The sequence below is a fragment of the Plecotus auritus genome (assembly GCF_963455305.1).
Source record: "Plecotus auritus genome assembly, chromosome: 3".
In the NCBI taxonomy this organism is placed as follows: Eukaryota; Metazoa; Chordata; class Mammalia; order Chiroptera; family Vespertilionidae; genus Plecotus; species Plecotus auritus.
The window spans coordinates 158266510-158285434 of NC_137772.1; the positions used below are offsets into that span (position 1 = coordinate 158266510).

General features: G+C 44.5%; 1 protein-coding gene across 5 annotated transcripts in view; it reads left to right on the top strand.

Annotated features, from left to right (window-relative positions):
- The window catches only part of BEST3 (bestrophin 3), a 42311-nt gene extending 25456 nt beyond the window's left edge, over positions 1-16855 (top strand). For 4 of the 5 annotated variants that reach the window (XM_080661077.1, XM_080661078.1, XM_080661079.1 and 1 more), the window contains 2 exons: positions 2209-2360; positions 14714-16855. In XM_080661077.1, coding sequence (XP_080517203.1) covers positions 2209-2360; positions 14714-15632 — 1071 coding nt within the window. In that variant the 3' untranslated portion in view covers positions 15633-16855. Of the gene's footprint in view, positions 1-2208; positions 2361-8563; positions 8655-14713 lie in introns of those variants that run through there. The other variant, XM_080661081.1, reaches the window with a different exon arrangement.
- The last annotated feature ends 2070 nt before the right edge of the window (positions 16856-18925 follow it).

Genomic DNA, 18925 nt, shown 5'->3' on the forward strand with positions numbered 1-18925 from the left:
CAGGAGGCAGATGCTCAATGCAGGAACTGCCCTCTGGTGGTCAGTGCGCTCCCACAGTGGGAGTGCTGCTCAGCTAACCTACAGGCGCCACACACCAGGCTCACAGCTGGCGAGCGCTGCTGCTGCTGCTACTGCGACAGAGCAAGCCCCTCCCACCTCCGTGGCAGCACTGCCACCAGGGCCAGGATGAGCAGGAGTGGCACCCAGCCCCGGTTCGGACTCCTCCCTGATTGCCTGCCGCTTCACGCACTATTACATCCCTCGGGGGATGTCAGACTGCCAGTTTCAGTCCGGCCTGTGGGGATCAGGCTGAAACCGGCAGTCTGATATCCCCAAGGGGTCCCAGATTGCGAGAGGGCACAGGCCAGGCTGAGGGACCCCACCACTGCACCGGGCCTCTAGTTGATAATAAATTACTTGTGCTATTTTAAATCCAAACAGACCCTGAATGCAGGCCCTTGAACTTTTAGCCACAAATAAAGGGGGTTTGGCCCTTCAGTATGTTGTCCAAGGTCCTTCTGAAACCTCACAGCTCCTGGATCTCAGTTCTGGAGAAATGTAGCCCCTTTTAAGTAGAATTTCAAGCCAGTTTTCTTTTTAAAGTTGTATTATTAACTAGAGGCCCAGTGCATGAAATTCGTGCATGGGTAGGGTCCCTAGCAGCTGCCTGCTGCCAGCAAGCGCCTTCCTTCATTCCGCACTGCCCCCTGGTGGTCAGCACACATCACAGCAAGCTATTGAACTCCCGGTTGGTCAAACTCCCAAGGGGACACTTTGCATATCAGGTTTTTATATATAAAAATGTTATACAGCCTCTTCCACCTCAGAACAAAACAATATGTTAATGCATTCTTTAATTTGTTTTCCATTGCCACCCAGAGAGGTTAACAGTGACATAATGGCAGCCAGAGGCAATCTGATGTGAGTTCCCAAACTCATGTCACATGGGTCCCTGCCTTTGGATGTCCATCAGCTGGACACTGGGACCCTGGGCCACACTGGCCCATATCTCAGATCTGCCTGCATCACACCAAGGGGACCTTGGCCCCTTCCTGAAGCATTATCCCACATAGGTTTTCCATGAAGAACCAGCATAAGATAAGGAGAATGCTCTCCTCAGACCACTCTCTCCCCTGAGAAATACAGACTGGGGAAGGCCTTCAGCTCGTCTATTTGTTCCAAGCCCTTACTTGGCACTTAAACAGGTTCAAACATTTCACCACCCGTCACTGTCGGTTCGCACACTGGCCCCCATACAGGGAGGGCAAGGAGAGACTGGAGAAAGAGGCAGGCCACTCCAGATTGGTGGGCAGCAGGTTTAATAAGCAATGGGATGCTTCCATACATGCGAGGCTTGTCTTGGATGATCACCAGATCAGCATATCTCCTCACCCACCTGGCAGAAGCTTCAAAGTTTATACAGAGGCCTTCACTGGCTGGGTGCAGTCAGGTATATTGTTCTGATGGCCTCAACAACACATTGCTCTCTCCAGCCTGCATCCCTGAGAGCAGCTCCACTGTGACCAGGACATACATTCCAAGGACAGGACAGTCGGGTGAGGAGCCTCCAATTGCCGAGGTCCAGCTCCTGGGTCACCTGGCGGTCACATCGTCTCCATCACTTCCCTCAATAATCACACTGTCCGTCTGCCAGGGAGGAAGCCTAAGCCACTCACTCTGTAAAACTTGGATTCCCAGAGGGTTCATAAGTCACTCATGCTTCAGTTTGTCAAAGTCAAGAGGAGAGACCACTATAGCCCCAAGCAGGACAGAGTGTTGATACACTTTTCCAAACAAACAAACAAAAGCTCAAGGCATATAAGAAATGATATCAAGTACAAAGGTGTTTATGGAATCCACAGAGTGGGATATTGAGGATCTTCAGCTTCCCGCAGCATCTGGGATTTGTGGGTGCTGCCAGGATAGGCAATATGGTAACTCTGAGCAAAGAAGACGATGCCTCTCATTCCTCCAGGTTAGAAGCAACTCCACTCGGAGGCATGTGGCTCGATGAGCCCCGTCGGGGCAGCTTCACAGCCCCACTCTCTGCAGCGGCCCTGGTTGCAGCAAATACGAACCACAGACATTTGTATATTCACTCATCAGGCTGTGCTCCATCCACTCCAACTCCCATCCACCCTCCGAAACGTCTTCTCTTTCTTTCTACAGTGCACATCTGTGATTCTAACACTGCAACAATGCTTTCAGGTCTCTCTTTTAGCTGTGGATGAAATGCACATGAGCTTACCCAAGATGAAGAAAGACATTTACTGGGACGATTCTGCTGCTCGCCCCCCATATACACTGGCAGCTGCTGACTACTGCATACCCTCATTTCTGGGGTCAACAGTCCAAATGGCGTAAGTGCATTTAAAAAAAATCATCATTGTTTAGAAAATAAGTAAGTGATAATTTTTTGCCACGTTTTTGACATTACTTTCGTTACAACTTTCAATTAGCAGTATCTTATAAATTTTATATATAATTAACATACCTACGGGAGTTAGAGACTAAAGAGATGTAGTTTCTGGTTTAAATATGGTGTGTGTGTGTGTGTGTGTGTGTGTGTGTGTGTGTGTGTGTGATATTTGGGGCAATTTGCATTTTTACATTGTTTTTGTACCACAGCAAACTTCTCCAATAGTTGTGAAACTATCCTTTTTTTCCCCCATGCAATTTGAAGATAGTTTAATTATGTAGTCTTTTATTGTTTAACTCTACCATAATTAAATGCATTTTTTAACAAGTGTTTATTGAGCATGTACCATGTGCAGGCACTGTGTTAGACTACTTGGAGACAAGCAAATCTTAAAGAATGAAATGAGTTTTATCAATAGTTTCCCCTAAGATTATAATTCAACCCCCCTGGCCAGGTGGCTTAGTTGGTTGGAGCATCATCCCGTACACCAAAAGGTTTTGGGTTCGATTCCCGGTCAGGGCACATACTAGGCTTTGGCTTTGACCCCTGGCGGGGGCACATACAGTAGATAACCAATGGATGTTTTTCTCTCACATCCATGTTTCTCCCTCTCTCTTTTTCTCTTCCTCTCTCTAAAATCTATAAACATATCCTTGGTTAAGGATTTTTTTAAAAAGATTATAATTCAACCCAACTGTGTTTAGTATATAAATCAATCTCTGTTCCCTGGTTTTAACATAACAATCTGTCCCTATATACAAGCTTTAAATAAGTGGGTGGAGGCCTGAAGTATATCATGCACAGTTCTTGAATAATTTCATTAAATCTGATAATGCATTTGATTTTTAAGAAATGTGTGAATAGGGGGAAAGTTTAAGTATTTTTGCTGAAGGCAGATGCCACAGTTTCCAAGTAACTTAAAAAGAATATGGGCAAATTTAGAAAAGTAAGAAGCCTTCCCCAACATTACAGAAAAAGGAAAAAACTTGTGGAATTTTTCTTATAACTTTTGGACAAAGAGTGGCTTGTTGTTCCCCGAGGGAACAGACTTGAGTTTGCATCTTGTAGTTGCCACTTGTGACCCTTCACTTCCCTCCCCCCGGTTTTCAGCCCTCCTCTTTCCCTATCGTTTAAAAAGCAAAATTCAACTGAGTACATTTTGAAGATCCTATTGGCTTTCCTCAGTGATTCATGAATTAGGCAGCGTTCAATCTAACAGATAGAAAGGAGCCCCAAGGAGCTGACTTTTATAGACAGAAGGGAGCAAGAACAAGGAAGCCGTTGCACTAGGCAGCTGAACAGGTTGGTTATTGCAAGGTTTCCTTCAGCGGGTGGTAGGGGCCTAGCAGGCAGATTATGTAACTAGTGCTCTCCAGCGGAGTCCAGATGGACTGGTTGGAGATCCCATTTCTGGGAGAGCTGGAACTATATTTAAGACTCCACTTGGTGATGTGGGGCTTAGCATAAGCAACTTGCAGCTTGTTGTCTTGTTTTTATTTCTTTTTTATTAAATTTATTGGGGTGACATTGGTTAATAAAATTATATAGGTTCCCGGTGCACAATTCTATAATACATCATCTGTATATTGTATTGTGGGTTCACCACCCCAACTCAAATCTCCTGCCATCACCATTGATCCCCCATACTCTCTTCTACCTCCTTCACGCCCCCACCTCCCGCCCTTTGTCTTGTTTTCAACACTGTATCAGGATATCTAGCTTCAGTCCTATTTCTGTAAGGCTTTGCTCTTAGCCGAGTGTCTCCTGGCCCCCATAAGCAGTGATTTGTATGCTCCTCCCAAGGAGCCTCTGAGGCTGAAAGCCCTTCAAGACCCAGAGGAAAGGATGACGAAGCAGAAAGTCAGGCGCTGTGGTATATGTACAAGACCATTCAGGAGCCAGGAGATTTTCCCTTTCCTCAAGAACACCTTGGAGAAGGGTGCCTATGCTACACTTGCTTCTGCCTCCGGAGAGACTGCTGAGCCTGGACTCTGCTGACCAGAGCTTCTTCCAGGCCAGGGAGCTCGTACCCAGTCCAGCCAGTTGCTCAGTCTCCAGGAATAGTAATGTCCTGTTGTTTGCGCTACTCAGCATTTTTAGTGCATTCTGCAGTGGCAGTTTCATGGATGTCTGGCAACCTTTGCAATTTTGAAAATTAATAGATGCTCTTCTGTGAGTTTGTTTTTAGGTCATTAAATAGGCTTTAACCTTCTCCTCCACTCCCATCATTGATTAACGCCAAGTATGTGAAGAGATAACTTGTAAGAGAAGAGAACCCAGCACCACCGGTGGGCAGGGGGTTATTGGGGTGCCTCTAGCTAGTCTGCAGGTGCTACCTGTGCTCCAGTTCGAGTGTCTGCTTAGCTGTTTTTGGGTGATGGTTAAAAAGATTTCTTTGGGTCTCATGAAGTCAAGGGTGGTGGTATGTTTTTTATTGGTTTTATAACACTTAAGGATGGGAAAGGGGAAGCTGTCCTCCTCCACCCTGCCATTCTTCCTTAAAATTACTTTAAGCCTTGTTTGAACAGATCCATAACGACTCCTTATGCTATGTGCTGTAGGACTGTCCACTTTATGACTTAGCAGACCTTTCATCAGGGAAAAATTCTCAGACATCCGTGGGAAAGAAGAGAGCTTTGTCTCTTCTGGGCAACCTTCCGCTATTTGTTACGGACTCTGGGTTTTACGGTTGACGATGGTCTCCTTTTCATTTGGCTGCTGGCAGCTGAAAATCAAATTTGTAGCCCACCTTTAGAAAGTCTGTGGGACTTGGGGGCTACTTTTCTAGGTACTGTGTCTCATCTTGCCATTGTTCCTTATTCTAGCTCTCCTATAGTAGCCTAACTTCGTACATTATTGCATTGTTTTTTATAAGCCACCTCAAATCCTTTATAAGATGAAGCAAGATGTAATAAAGAAACAAAATGATAAATATCCTTGCTCTGGAAAAAGAAGGAAAAAAGACAGGCTGAGCAAAAGGAGTCCACTGGAGAATAAGGAAGACACAGGAGCCAGAGGGGTTGACAGACCAAGGTTCTAGAGAAAACACAGGAAGGCAGGCGCTGGGCTGGTCCCAGGAGGGGCCTGGGCACCTGAGCAGGAGGGAAGGAGCTGAAGCGGGATGTGGTGAGGGGGGTGGGGGATGGTGCCTGTGTAGCTAGTGAAGCAGGAACCTGTGTGCTCACCACAGCTGATCTTCATCATGTCTTAATCCAAAGGAAGTGTTAACAAGGCCCATCTTTCTCTGTCCAATCTGAGGCCAAAAGGCTTCTGTTTTAAAACTATATTTTATAATTTCTAACACTAAATGAATGCTAAATTTCTATCTCCCAATCTTTGTATGGGGCATATTAAAAATCAACTTCAGAACGACCATTTTCAATGGAAAAAAGGCCAGTTGAAAATCTGAACACAGCACCCAAAATAGAAATTTTTATTCACAAAAATATTAATTTTCATAAATATACCTGTCTTGGGCATCTAATAAATAGTGTTGATTATTCTCTGGCCAGTACTGTCTACTTAATAAGCCATGTTATGAATTAACTGAGCAATGAAAAGAAATCTTTCTGGTTGATCTCTTTTCCCATTACACAGCTGAGATGATATCATTTGAATCTGATTAGTATATTCTTTTGTCATAAAGTAAAACACTTTTTGATCTGCTGTTTGTTTGGTTTTTTTTTTGTGTTTTTTTTTTAAATATATTTTATTAATTTTTTTACAGAGAAGAAGGGAGAGGGATAGAGAGCTAGAAACATCGATGAGAGAGAAACATCGATCAGCTGCCTCCTGCACACCTCCCACTGGGGATGTGCCCGCAACCAAGGTACATGCCCTTGACCGGAATCGAACCCGGGACCCTTCAGTCCGCAGGCCGACGCTCCATCCACTGAGCCAAACCGGTTTCGGCTGATCTGCTGTTTTAATTAAGGCATCTTTTCATTTGTTTAGCCATGGAGACACTATTAATCAAGATTTTAAAAATGCCTGAAAACAATCAAAAGAAGAGTTGTTCATAAAATACATCCAAGCTCTAAAAACAATGGGTCTTCTTTTACAACAAAAAAATTATATAGTATATCAGAAGTATTCTTAATGATATTAGTTCAAATATACCAGAAGCAAACACTCTGTTTCATAAACCTCACTTCCCCAAAACAAACTTAGAATGCTTAAACTCAAGCCAGCATTGCTGAAAATAAATTTCTGTCTAAAACAAAGAACAAAAAATAAGGTGCAGGCCTAGCCTACCACACAGCTGGCTTGAGGTAGAATGCTTGTCTTCAATTATACAGCCACGAGTTGCTCCAAAATTCTTATCATTTTTTAAATGCTTGGGATTATCCATTAGTACAACTTGCTAAGTCTCTGAGGAATGGAATATATGGAAATTAAAAACCTGAAGTCTCATAACTCCCTTTAATCCTGTCTTATAAATCAAAATTACCAAGAGTGTAGAAGCAATAATTTCTTAAAGACATTGGTAAACCCTAATAAAATGCCCAACCGTAGCAACAAAAGGATTCAAAATCTTGGAGAAGGCTGTAGCTGATTGTGAAATGGATCACTCGCGGGTGTCATGAGGGTATGAGGTGTCCTAACTCTGATTCTAAAAGCACTTGCTCTGCCTGTGAACCTTAGACTGCTGACTGCAATTCTGTTTTTAAAAGTCTGTTCTATTGGGCTTTCTGCCATGACTCAAACATGTCAGCATCTCACATGTACAGTGATCTTACGCAATGGGTCCATGAAGCCAATTAAGGATCCATTTAGTAAAGAGGAAAAATATTCAAATTTTTGTAGAAATTTATTCCTATTTGGGAGTTGAGGAATTTAAGATTTATGTGTTACTGTGAAACTGTAACCACTTAACCAGAAATAATGACTTTTACTTATCTATCTTCATTCCAAAATTCTAAGAATATATAGCAATAATACAATTACTTTTTTGCAATCATACAAATATGTACAAAGCATTTAGAATTATATAGAAGATCAGAAGTATCTTAATGATATTAGTTCAAATATATCAAAATATGTATTTTAGCAAAGAAAGACTTTATTAAAGTACTAATTTCAGGCCCAGTGCATGAAATTCCTGCACTGGTAGGGTCCATAATGGCTGCCGCCGGAAGGGTTCTCCCTCCCTTCCCCTGGCTGGCCCCACTCCCTGGTCAAACTCCAGGACAACTCCCAGTCAGAGGGGACAATTTGCATACTATGCTTTTATCATATAGGATGGTTGAGTATATTTCCAGATGGATGTTTTATTCGGTAATCTTTTCTTAGCCAACTATTTTAAAATTTTTCACTTTACAAGGAAAAACATAATATTGCATCGGTGTATCACAGACAACCAAGAATATCTTGAATTCTGAATCACTAACTTGAACAGAAATGTATTCTTGGAACATTGATTTGCACTTAATGCACCAGAGAGAAAGGAGAGATGGAACCTCCCAAGGAAATGAACATGCATTAAGTTTATAATTTTATAAATAACTCGGGGGTTCTCTCAAATGCCAACATGGGGATCACCATTGGCGCTCTAACTTCCTAAATGATACGAGAGGTACAGATGGCTTGATTTTCTTCTCTAACAAAACTATAGAGCACAATGGTATTGAAAGGTGGGGGACATTAGGTGAACCTCTATTTGGGGCCATTATTTCTCTTTGCATCAGCCAGTGGAGGCCAGAGGAGTGTAACCAGAGTTGTAACGTGGGGCATGATATGCCTATTCTTTAACAGATTTGCCGTAATGCTTGGTCCAAACTAGCAGAGGTAACGGAGAGGCAGTGGTAGGGTTGCGAGCCCTGTTTGCAGCTTTCTGAGCTAAGCGCTCCTCTCACGATGCTCCACTGGCTTGGAAGTGTCCCCAGCAAGGGAGTGGAGAGGAGGGCTGGGAAGATACATCCTTCCGTCCACTGGACTTTCCTCACAATGCTTAGGCCCACACCTCCCAGCTCCATGTGAGGGTTACCTTGCCCGTCTTACAAATCCTTGACTATAGCGTTGAGGTGATTCTGCGGTGCAGAAGGTTAAAAATAACAGCATTGGCCTCTAATGGGTTTGAAGAGTACATTTTGCTTGCCGGTGAATAAATGGTCCTCCGCACACTGTGCCTTTTTGTCCTGACAGATTTTCAGACAAAGGATCGGCTCCCTCCAACACAGTCGCCTGACTTTGGGGATACTAGCAATTGGCAAATAATAAATCTGAAGTGAGAAGAACTCCTATTAAGTATCATTTTCCTAAATTTCTCATTTTGATTCTATTAAAATGACCTCCTACTATTAGAATTTAAATTGTCCAAACACCACTTTCACAGTGGCCCAGGGAAGAAAAATTAAGCGTCATCCAGTTTTTTCCCTCAGTCTTTTGAAGCTTGTATTCCCCTAATCACTCTAGGACAAGGGTTGCTTGGCAGGAAGCTTGCTTTGAAAAAAATGCATTCGCTCTGTGAGTGTCATCTGCACTGCTCTGGTATTTCCATACGAGACACCCCAGGAAGCCTGAGAAGGGGCTGCCTCTTCTTTGTTTGGCCACAGGAGGCAGACAGTGTTCTGCACCCCTTACCAGCCCAAGCACCTTTGCAAGAGGCCTTAATTAAACTCCTGCTGCTGCTGCTCTCAGAGATTTGTCATTGGCAAAGAAGACTGTGGGGCTTATGGTTTTGTAGGTGCTCAATAGAGATTTTTTTAAATTGGGTGGGTTTTTTTTGACACTTGAAATTAAAGTAAGAACGCAGACACCAATCCAGACAATGATCTGACCTGTACAAATACGTGATGCTTTCCCTCCTCGTAGACTAAACTAGCCTGACAAGCTTAACATAACCTCTTCTTTCTCCTGCACCTACCCTTCCCATCCCCTTCAAAAACAGCCCAGCCTGCCCTAACTGGTTTGGCTCAGTGGATAGAGCGTCGGCCTGCGGACTCAAGGGTCCCAGGTTTGATTCCAGTCAAAGGATATGTACTGTGGTTGCGGGCACATACCCAGTAGGGAGTGTGCAGGAGGCAGCTGATCGATGTTTCTAACTCTCTATCCCTCTCCCTTCCTCTCTGTAAAAAATCAATAAAATATATATTTTTAAAAAAATAGCCCAGCCTGGCCCGTGTGGCTCAGCGGTTGAGCATTGACCCAGGAACCAAGAGGTTGCCAGTTTGATTCCCAGTCAGGGCACATGCTCAGGTTGTGGGATAGATCCCCAATAGGGACAGTGCAAGAGGCAGCTCATCGATGATGAGGCAGCTCATCGATGATGTTCCTCTCTCATCAATGTTTCTATCTCTCTATCCCCCTCCATTCCTCTATCTCTAAAAATCAATAAAAACGTATTTTTAAAAATAGCATAATACATGGCACAACATTTCCCATGCTCACTTTTTCTATATTTCAGTGTGGATGATTAATATTGTGCAATAAATGTGTGCTGCAGGGTTTGGCAATGTCTGCAAATGGCACAAAACACAACATTGAGAGACAAAGTTAGGGCAGTACCACCGGATTGGTTCTACCTCCCTTGCCTCAAATAATCCAGCTTCCTCTCATCCTTATATTTCCTCTTCATTTACCCAGTGCCTTAGTCTTACTATTAAATGACTGTTATGGTCATCCCTTCTAATGTGTTAGTTGTTAGGTGGCAGTTCCAAGGTGTAGTAACATTTTTTAAAGAACACGCTTGAAGGAGAAAAGAAAGTGACCTTGAAGCAGATGCTATCATTTCCTCCAATCACGTGCAAGATGTCAATGACGATTCAAAAACCACTTCTGAAAGTTTGCCAGTCATTGAAAGAGCTCTTTTTATACCATCCCTACTCTTCAAAGCTTTTCCACATATTAATCACTCCTTTGGAACTCCCAAACAACCTGCAAGGCAGGCAGAGTAAGGCAAACCTGTCACCAGATTACCAAATGATGCAAAGTCACAGAGAGGTTAAGTGGGTCTCCCAAGGTCACACAGCCTGGACAGCAGCAGTCCTGGATCTGCAAGGTCCCAAAATAAATCATTTTTCTTACCACAGAGGCAGTTCTCAAATTCCACCTCTGAGCACTAATGGCTGCATGGCACTTTCCATGAATATCCCCCTATCTCTAATTACCTGCCTACCTCAGTCCAAGTGAATTCCAGAATATAAGACCCAGCTTTGTCAGCTGACCTTCTCTAATATATAGCAATATAATGAGGGTTCTGGCATTCTATCAGATAATATTTCTGCTATAATTGTTTGGGGGTATATTAAGTGGTATTGTATTTGGGCCTCAGAATTGTACTAACCCTATACTATGGGTACACATTAAAAATCAAATATGGGGCCCTGACCGGTTTGGTTCAGTGGATAGAGCGTCACCTGCGGACTGAAGGGTCCCAGGTTCGATTCCGGTCAAGGGCATATACCTTGGTTGCGGGCACATCCCCAGTGGGAGGTGTGCAGGAGGCAGCTGATCGATGTTTCTAGCTCTCTATCCCTCTTCCTTCCTCTCTGTAAAATATCAATAAAATATATTTTTTAAAAAAAATCAAATATGGGGAAGTAGAAAGTCTAAATGGACCTAAAAAATACACCCAAACCTCCCAACTGGGAAATAAAAATATTTTCAATATTTTCAGCAGGTCCTTGAATAATGTCATCTCATTCAACATCATTTTATTATAAAGTGTATGAGGTGCCGTAGGAACTTAACTCTTGTTTATATCAATTAGCCTATAGTAAAATGGTTTCCTCATTTGTCATTTCACTTAAAGTCATAGAACCTATTGATGGTGTTAAGTTACATGCTATTCTGTGTGCTCTAAGCCTTAAACTATTTTGCTCTTAAACCACGGTTTCTGCTGTCCTGTTGGGAACCATGGCTATTAGCACAGGAGATGGGCACTGTGTGTTGGCAGTGAACCCTTCACGGAAGGTGTCATTTAGAAGAAAGTTCATTAAATTCATCATGGGGTGGGCGTCACACTGCTCTTTGGTAGCACAGAGACTGGAGGGCTTCCCTCATCACTGCAGCGTGAGGTTCATAAAACTGCCCCCCAGATCCCAGACCACTAAGTGTCCTTCTGAAGACCCATTTTCTGACTAACAGTATGGAAAGTTCCCAAGTCATGTTTCTTATTCAAAACATTTCTGTTTGACAACACTCATTCATGCTGTTTTCCATGTAGCTGTTCCCGCTTGGACACTGCTACCAAATGGCACACGCTAGCTCTGCTGTCCACTCTTAAAGACGATCCAGAGCTCTCCACTGCCTCGTCCAAATCCCTCTCCCTGTCATGTAAGACTCTTCATATCACAGCCCGAGGCTACCTTTCTACCTCTATGCTGACACTATCCTGTGTGCTTCACACAAACTCAAGTATTTCCTGTTCCTCACAAACAAAACTGTCCTGCTACCCTATTTGCCCAGTCTCTTCTTTCACCTGGAGTACTCCATCCTTTCTCTGCCTATCTGATTCCTACTCAGTAGCAAAAGTCCAGCTCAAACACTTTCTTTGCTCCAAATTCAGTTATTTATATGCAGTTGACCCTTGAACAACACAGGTTTGAACTGCATGGGTCCACTTATATGGGGACTTTTTTTTCAATAAATGTGTTTTCCTTATAATTTTCTTAATAACGTTTTCTTTCTTCTAGCTTACTGTATTGTTAGAAGATAATATGTAATTCATGTAACATACAAAATATGTGTTAATTGGGTGTTTGTTACCGATAAGGCTTCTGGTCAACAGTGGGCCATTAGTAGTTAAGTTTTTGGAGAGTCAAAAGTTATAGGTAGATTTTCAGTGCCCTTAACCCCCACTGTTCAAGGGTCGGCTGCACGTGCCTTCGCCCTCCTTTTAAAGTGTGTTATGCAGTACTTACTGCAACAAGTTGGTTCCTGGTAGGAGCTCAATAAATTTGGTTGGGTAAGTGGATAGATCTCATGTGTCCACTCCACTGTCTCACGAGGCAGGAAGGTGCAATAGGGTCTCAATGTCAGTTGGTAAATCAGTAGATCATTAGCGAGAGCACTGGCCCTTTTGCAGTTTGCTTTTTCCATCTGGTTGTATTTTTCTCCACTTTGTGACCCACGGCTTTAATTGTTTTGCCTCAGTTGGATGTGCATATCCACCACATCAATGCATACATAGTAAGAAAGTTTGGGTGTTGTTGTTTTTAGGATTCCCAAAGTTCTGAAGTAATAATAATACATTTTTTTCCTAGAAGATTTTGTCATTCTTACAAGGTTGTGTGGTTTAGAAGGAGCAAAGGCAAACAAATCCTGAACAAAAAGTTCAGATTCCAAATGGAGGATAGAGGCCTGTCCACCTCGATTCCCAGGGCCCATCCAGTGAGGCAGTCTTAGTGAACAACTGCACTTGTCGCTCCTCTGGTGAACGCCCTGATGACATAGGTTCCTGAAGTGTGACTGGAGATATGACCCAATGAAACCCAACCAGCAGGGTCGCCGGGGCTGCTGAAGCATGAGTCTGCATTTCTCAAGTCCGTGTAACAGAATCTGAGCCATGCGGAGCAGAGAGTGGGCCAGAGGCTATCTGGTAGCCAAGGGCACTGCTGGGGCTTTAGAATAACAGCTCGAGGCTGTAATCCGATGCCATCCCAGGACATTTAGCCAGTTAATCATCCCAATCACCCATTCGTTATTCATAAACACGAGAAACCAAGTTTTCTTTTGGCTGCTCCCCTTGCCCTTTCAGGTTACACCAATATTATGCTGTCCTTACCTTTTCCTTGTGTCGCATAAAACGTACCTGGCGTAGTAGAGCATCTTGTCATCATGGATGTCACTGTGAACACTGGCCTGGGACGGCCCGATCACTGTTGCTCCCAGAGCCAACTCAAGCGCTGGCAGTTTAAGGGCACGGCTTTCAGTAGTTCTTCAAACCTCATTAAGACTGTAAATCCACAGAGATGTGAGACCAACAGCCGTGTAATCTGAGGCAGGAGAGGCCTTACTACCCTATAGCCCTTACTGTTATCTCCATTATCCATTTTATTGCAGCCTTGACGGAGAAGATTAAAGAGGGTGAGGTTTTTTGTGTCTTAAGTGTTAAAAATTCTCAATAGCAAATCTATCACACTAACCACACGAGGAGCCCAACCTCAGTGTGAGTCCTTCCACAAGGTCCACACTCCCTCTTCAGGCTGTGTATCAAGGGGAGTAAAGACAAGGACTCTGGAGTCAGACTTCTGGGTCTGGCCCTCGCTACTACATCGCCTTAACGATTCTCTCTGGGACCGCTTCCTCATCGGAAAGTGTGAGTGGCAATAACAATACCAACTCACATGATTACTGTGATAATTAATTACCTCATGGGAGGTCAGTAAATGTTAGCTCTTATTTGCACTGTCTTGAATTTAGCTATGATCCATTGTTTTGGGAGTTTTATGGGTCCTGGGAAAATATAACCTTAGTTCATCTGTAATAAGGGAGCAAGAACACATACTATATCTTCTTGTTTAATGTTCAAATCTCTACATCAGTGGTTCTCAAAGTGTGGTCTGGGGACTCCTGCAGATCCCCAGCAGCCAAGTCCTTTAATTGATATACATCACTGTATAAGTTTAAAACACACAGCATGATGGTTTGATTTATATTGTGAGACAATTACCACCATCTTTTCATACAGATACAATAAACAGAAAAAAATATGAAAAATTTTTCATATTTTTATGAAAAATAGCACTGCTAGCTGTTGCAAAGCCACCTTTGTAATACTAAAATGTTATTTGCCTTTTTCGCTCTCATGAGTGTGGAGTGGAAGGTTCCAGAGGCTACATGCTAAGTGATGATGTAATCACTTAATAGGTAATGGAATGTGTGCTTGTATATCCTTGCTTGTATATATATTTGTTAACCCACATAAACAAATCTCTTTGGGGTGCTCAATAATTTGTTTTGTTTTGTTTTTATTTTTTTATTTCAGAAAGGAAGGGAAAGTGGGAGAGAGAGAAACATCAGTGATGAGAGAGAATCATTGATCAGCTGCCTCCTGCACGCCCCACACTGGGGATTGAGCCCGCAACCCGGGCATGTGCCCTGACCTGGAATGGAACCGTTCATAGGTCCATGCTCAACCACTGAGCCACAAAGGCTGGGCCAGTTTATAAGAGTTTAACAAGATCCCCTGACCCAAAACTGAGACCCTCCGCTAGACTATTTTCAAGTCAAAGTCACCCTCCCAACCACCTCAAAATCCGTAACGCAGAAATGCCAGCCATCACTTTGAGACTCTGCCCCCAGGACAGGCCCCAGAGCGGCTCTGCCCACACCTGCCCTCCTGTGTTTCAGGCTGTCTGGGTCCGACTTGCCCGGCGAGGAGTGGCTGGACTATGAGAAGCACGGCCATCGCCACTCCATGATCAGGAGGGTCAAGCGGTTCCTGAGCGCCCACGAGCACCCGGGCAGCCTGCGCGGCAGGCGCTATGCCCGGCAGGCCAGCGAGAGCTCCGCCTTCTTCCCGCCCGGCGACCTCAGCCCCCCCAGGGACCTCCTGAACGTGCCCTCCAGGAGCTCCCGCCGCGCCCCCAAGCACCTCGCCCCCGAGGGGAGCCCCGCGCTGCACTCCAGCCTGGGAGAGCTGTCCACCATCAGGGAGACCAGCCGCACCAGCACCTTGCAGAGCCTGACCCCGCAGACCAGCCTGAGGGCCTCCCCCATCAAAATGCCGCAGGTCCCCGAGGTGCGGATCACCGCCCCGGGGCCCCCGGCCGAGGACCTGGGGGACTCCACCGCCTCCATCCAGAGCTTCGAGTTCACCGGGGTGCAGCCCAGCGGCCCCGGGCAGCCCGGTGACCCCCTGAGGCTGACGGTGTTCCCCTCGGGGGAGGGGACGCCGCCCCGAGGCCCCAGTCCCCAGACTGTCTCAGCCCAAGCTGAGCAAGACCTGTTCCTGTTCGCCCCTGGGGAAGACCCTTTTGCGAATGACACGTTCCCGAAAAGGTGGAGCCTCCCGGGGTTCCTGGAGTCCAGCCACACCTCCCTGGAGGCCCGAGGGCTGGAGCCCGCCAAGCCCGAGCCGCCTCTGTTGCTCGACACAGAAACGTCCTCCGAGACCAGTGGCATCAACTTTGTGGCTGGCCCGCGAGCCTCCTCCGACCTGCTGTATCTAATGGAAACTCTGGACACCAAGGAAACGGACATCATAGAATTTAACAACGAGCGGACGGACGGATCGCCCGGAGGAAAGCCAGCCAGCTCCAGGACCTAGTGCTCGTCTCCATCCTTCCTTTCCCTGAGTTCAGCATCGTTCCAGGACGTGTCCAGGACTGGTCAGTTTTCAGACAACAACCACACTGTATAAGCTATTTAAAACTCTGAAGGGCATTACGATCCGGACGTTTTCAACTGAGAAAATCCAGCACATTGGCATCACCCACCATGGACCTACCCTGACCGCGGTGATGTATCTTAACCAAATAAGGAGCCTTAAATACACATGTGATTTATAAACTCATAGATTGTCAGCTTGGAAAGCACCTGAGAGATCATAATCCAATCCCCTGGCTCTGCCAATAGGAAGACAAAGAATTCCCTATTTTTCTTCTTTTCTTCAATTATAAAGACAGGGAGATGGCTCCTAAAACCCCTCAAACGCTGCATTCTAATTATGAGCTTTTGTTTGAGGCTTTCCTACCATTTCACTCCCACTTTCTAGCCCAGTATTATCACTTCCGTGTTCTTAAGCTTCAGCTTCATCTCCCATTTCCTTTTCTCCTTTCACCACTTCATTTTTCTCTGTTCCCAATTATTCTCCCATCTTTCTCTAGTTCCCTTCTTCCTAGTCTTGCTCCTTCCCTAATACTCCAGTCTGTCCCACCTTGCAGGTTATAATATTTGCTCTTGCCAACTCGGTTGCTTACCTTTTGCCATGATTTTCAAAATGTGAGGCATTGACAAAGCCTCCCACAGAATAACCGAAGATGTCAACAAATCCACTTGACGCACTTCCAGCCTCTCGGTGGAGAGGGTGGGAGTCCATGGCACCCCGCACCCTGGGCAGCCATGGTGTTTCTCTCCGCCTGCACCCTGAGGTCTGGAACACTGGAGAAAACTGAAGCCAAGATGGGCATGGGACTTAAATAACCACATGCTATGGAACCAAAGAATACCGACACTTGAAAGTGTTTAACTCGAACTCTTCAAGCCAAAATCCCAATCTTGTCACAGCGTGGGACCAGTTACTGTGTCTGCCGGGTTGTTTGGGATGAGGTAGGACGTTGGAGCTGGGAGGTTTAGGGGGTCCAGGACTGTACGATGGGGATGGGACTGGGACTCACTCATGCCAAGGAGGTCTTGGGGTGGATGCCAGTGGGGGGCTCCCAATTTTGTCTGGAAAGCTATGTCTTATGAGTGCTGCTCTCACTATTTCTGTCATGTGATGAAGCTTGACTACATAAGGTTTAAGAAATAAAATAACCCTAATAGCCACCATGTACTGCGTGCTCACAGTGTTCTAGGCAGCAGCATGGAAAGTTCACAGATGACCTCACTAATCCTCACAGGAATCTTATGAGCTGATATGCTATCGTCTCCATTTTCAAGATGAAGATACCAGAGGCTTTGGAGAGGTGAAATAATTTGACTGAAACCACATAGCCAGGAAGTGGCAGGGCTCAGATACAAACCCAGGTTTCTGACTCAGGAGCCCATACTCTTCGCCCATGAGCTCCCTCCCCGTGCTGTGCTGTCTGCAAGGTCCTGAATTTGCCAGCAATTTGCCCAGAATGCCAGAGGATGCGCTGAGAGCACCATGCCTGCGTTTCCCCAGCCTTGGAGGCCTCCCAGGTCCTCCCTGCTGAAGTCTATCTGCATCTTTTTTTTAAAAAATATGTATTTTTATTGACTTCAGAGAGGGCGGGAGAGAGAGATAGAAGCATCAATGATGAGAGAGAATCATTGATCAGCTGCCTCCTGCACGCCCCACACTGCAAACCGAACCTGCAACCCGGGCATGTGCCCTGACCGAGAATCGAACCATGACCTCCTGGTTCATAGGTCGACACTCAACCACTGAGCCACGCCAGCTGGGCTACCTGCATCTTTAATGCATGCATACAAGAGGGCATTGCTCCACGTTGGAGCCCCAGCCATGGTCCTTTTCATCTTCCTGAAAGAAGAAAGTTGGCAGCCCCCGCCCCGCTTCCCCTTCCCAACTCCTCCTGATATGCAATGCTATCATTAGCACATTTTCACAAGGCATCGCAGCATCCCAATGACCACCCCAGCTGCACGACAGCCATGGCATTTACCTTAACTGGCCTTTCTCCAAGGACTAAAAGGAAATACTAGTAATATTGGAAGAAATGCTCTACATTGATGGTTTTCTATGTTGGTTGATAGTGTTACTTACCTGGGAAGGCACTGATATCCAAAGCATTACACAGACTACGGGATCACACTTTTAAAAGGCAGAAACCTTGCCCTGTTGGTTTGGCTCAGTGATTGGAGCATTAGGTCCTGGACTAAAGGGTCCTGGGACCTATTCCAGTCAAGGGCACGTACCTTGGTTGTAGGCTCATACCCAGCCCCATGCCGGTGCATGCAGGAGGCAATCAACCAATATGTCTCTTTCACATCATTGTTTCTCTCTCTGTGTCTCTCCCCCTCCTTTCCACTCTCTCTAAAAATCAGTGTAGAAAATATCCTCCAGTGAGGATTAACCAATAAAATAAAATAAAATAAAATAAAATAAAATAAAATAAAATAAAATAAAATAAAATAAAATAAAATAAAATTATAAAATAAAATAAAAATTTAAAGGCAGGAACCTTAACCTTCTCTTAATACTCTTCTCTTTAATGTTTCAACTTAAGTGCCTCTACTCTCTTCTCTTTGACTTTACCTATTGCTCAAATGCAAATGTTTCTACTTAGCTGCTTTTGAAATATATTAATTTTTGTCCCTAAATGCAAAATGATAAATTACACACAATTAGAATCATGCATTTTGTCGAGGACTAAGAGAGTGTTCGTTTATCTCTGCTTCCATCCATCCCTCCTGCACCTTTGTGCAGAGAATTAATGTCCTTGATATTTCATCAAAATCTGTGGTGGCCTCCCCTTTCCTCCTTGTACTAAAAAATGAACAATGATTCATTCAACGAGCCTATCACCTAGACTGCTGATTTTCAATTGAACAAGTGTAAAGTGACATGTAACTACTGTTTAATTGGCATTTACTTGTTGCTGTAGTATGACATTTATCTGATTTACTAAAACATTTAGCATCCCTTCATATACTCCTTAATTCTCTTGGGACTCCTATTTTAAAAATTGCCTTTTCAAGTACTTTGCCCTTTTATCTATATTTCTCCTGTTGATTTCCAGGAGTTCCTTCTATATTTTAGAATAGTAATAGGCCCCTGTTGGTTTTGGACATCACAACAGTCTTTTCCAATCCTTTGTGTGTCTGTTAAAAGTGTCACTGGCATTCATTGTTGAATAGAAAGCCTTAATTTTGGTATAATCAAGTTCATCAAATTTTTTTGTTTTATCCTTTTGA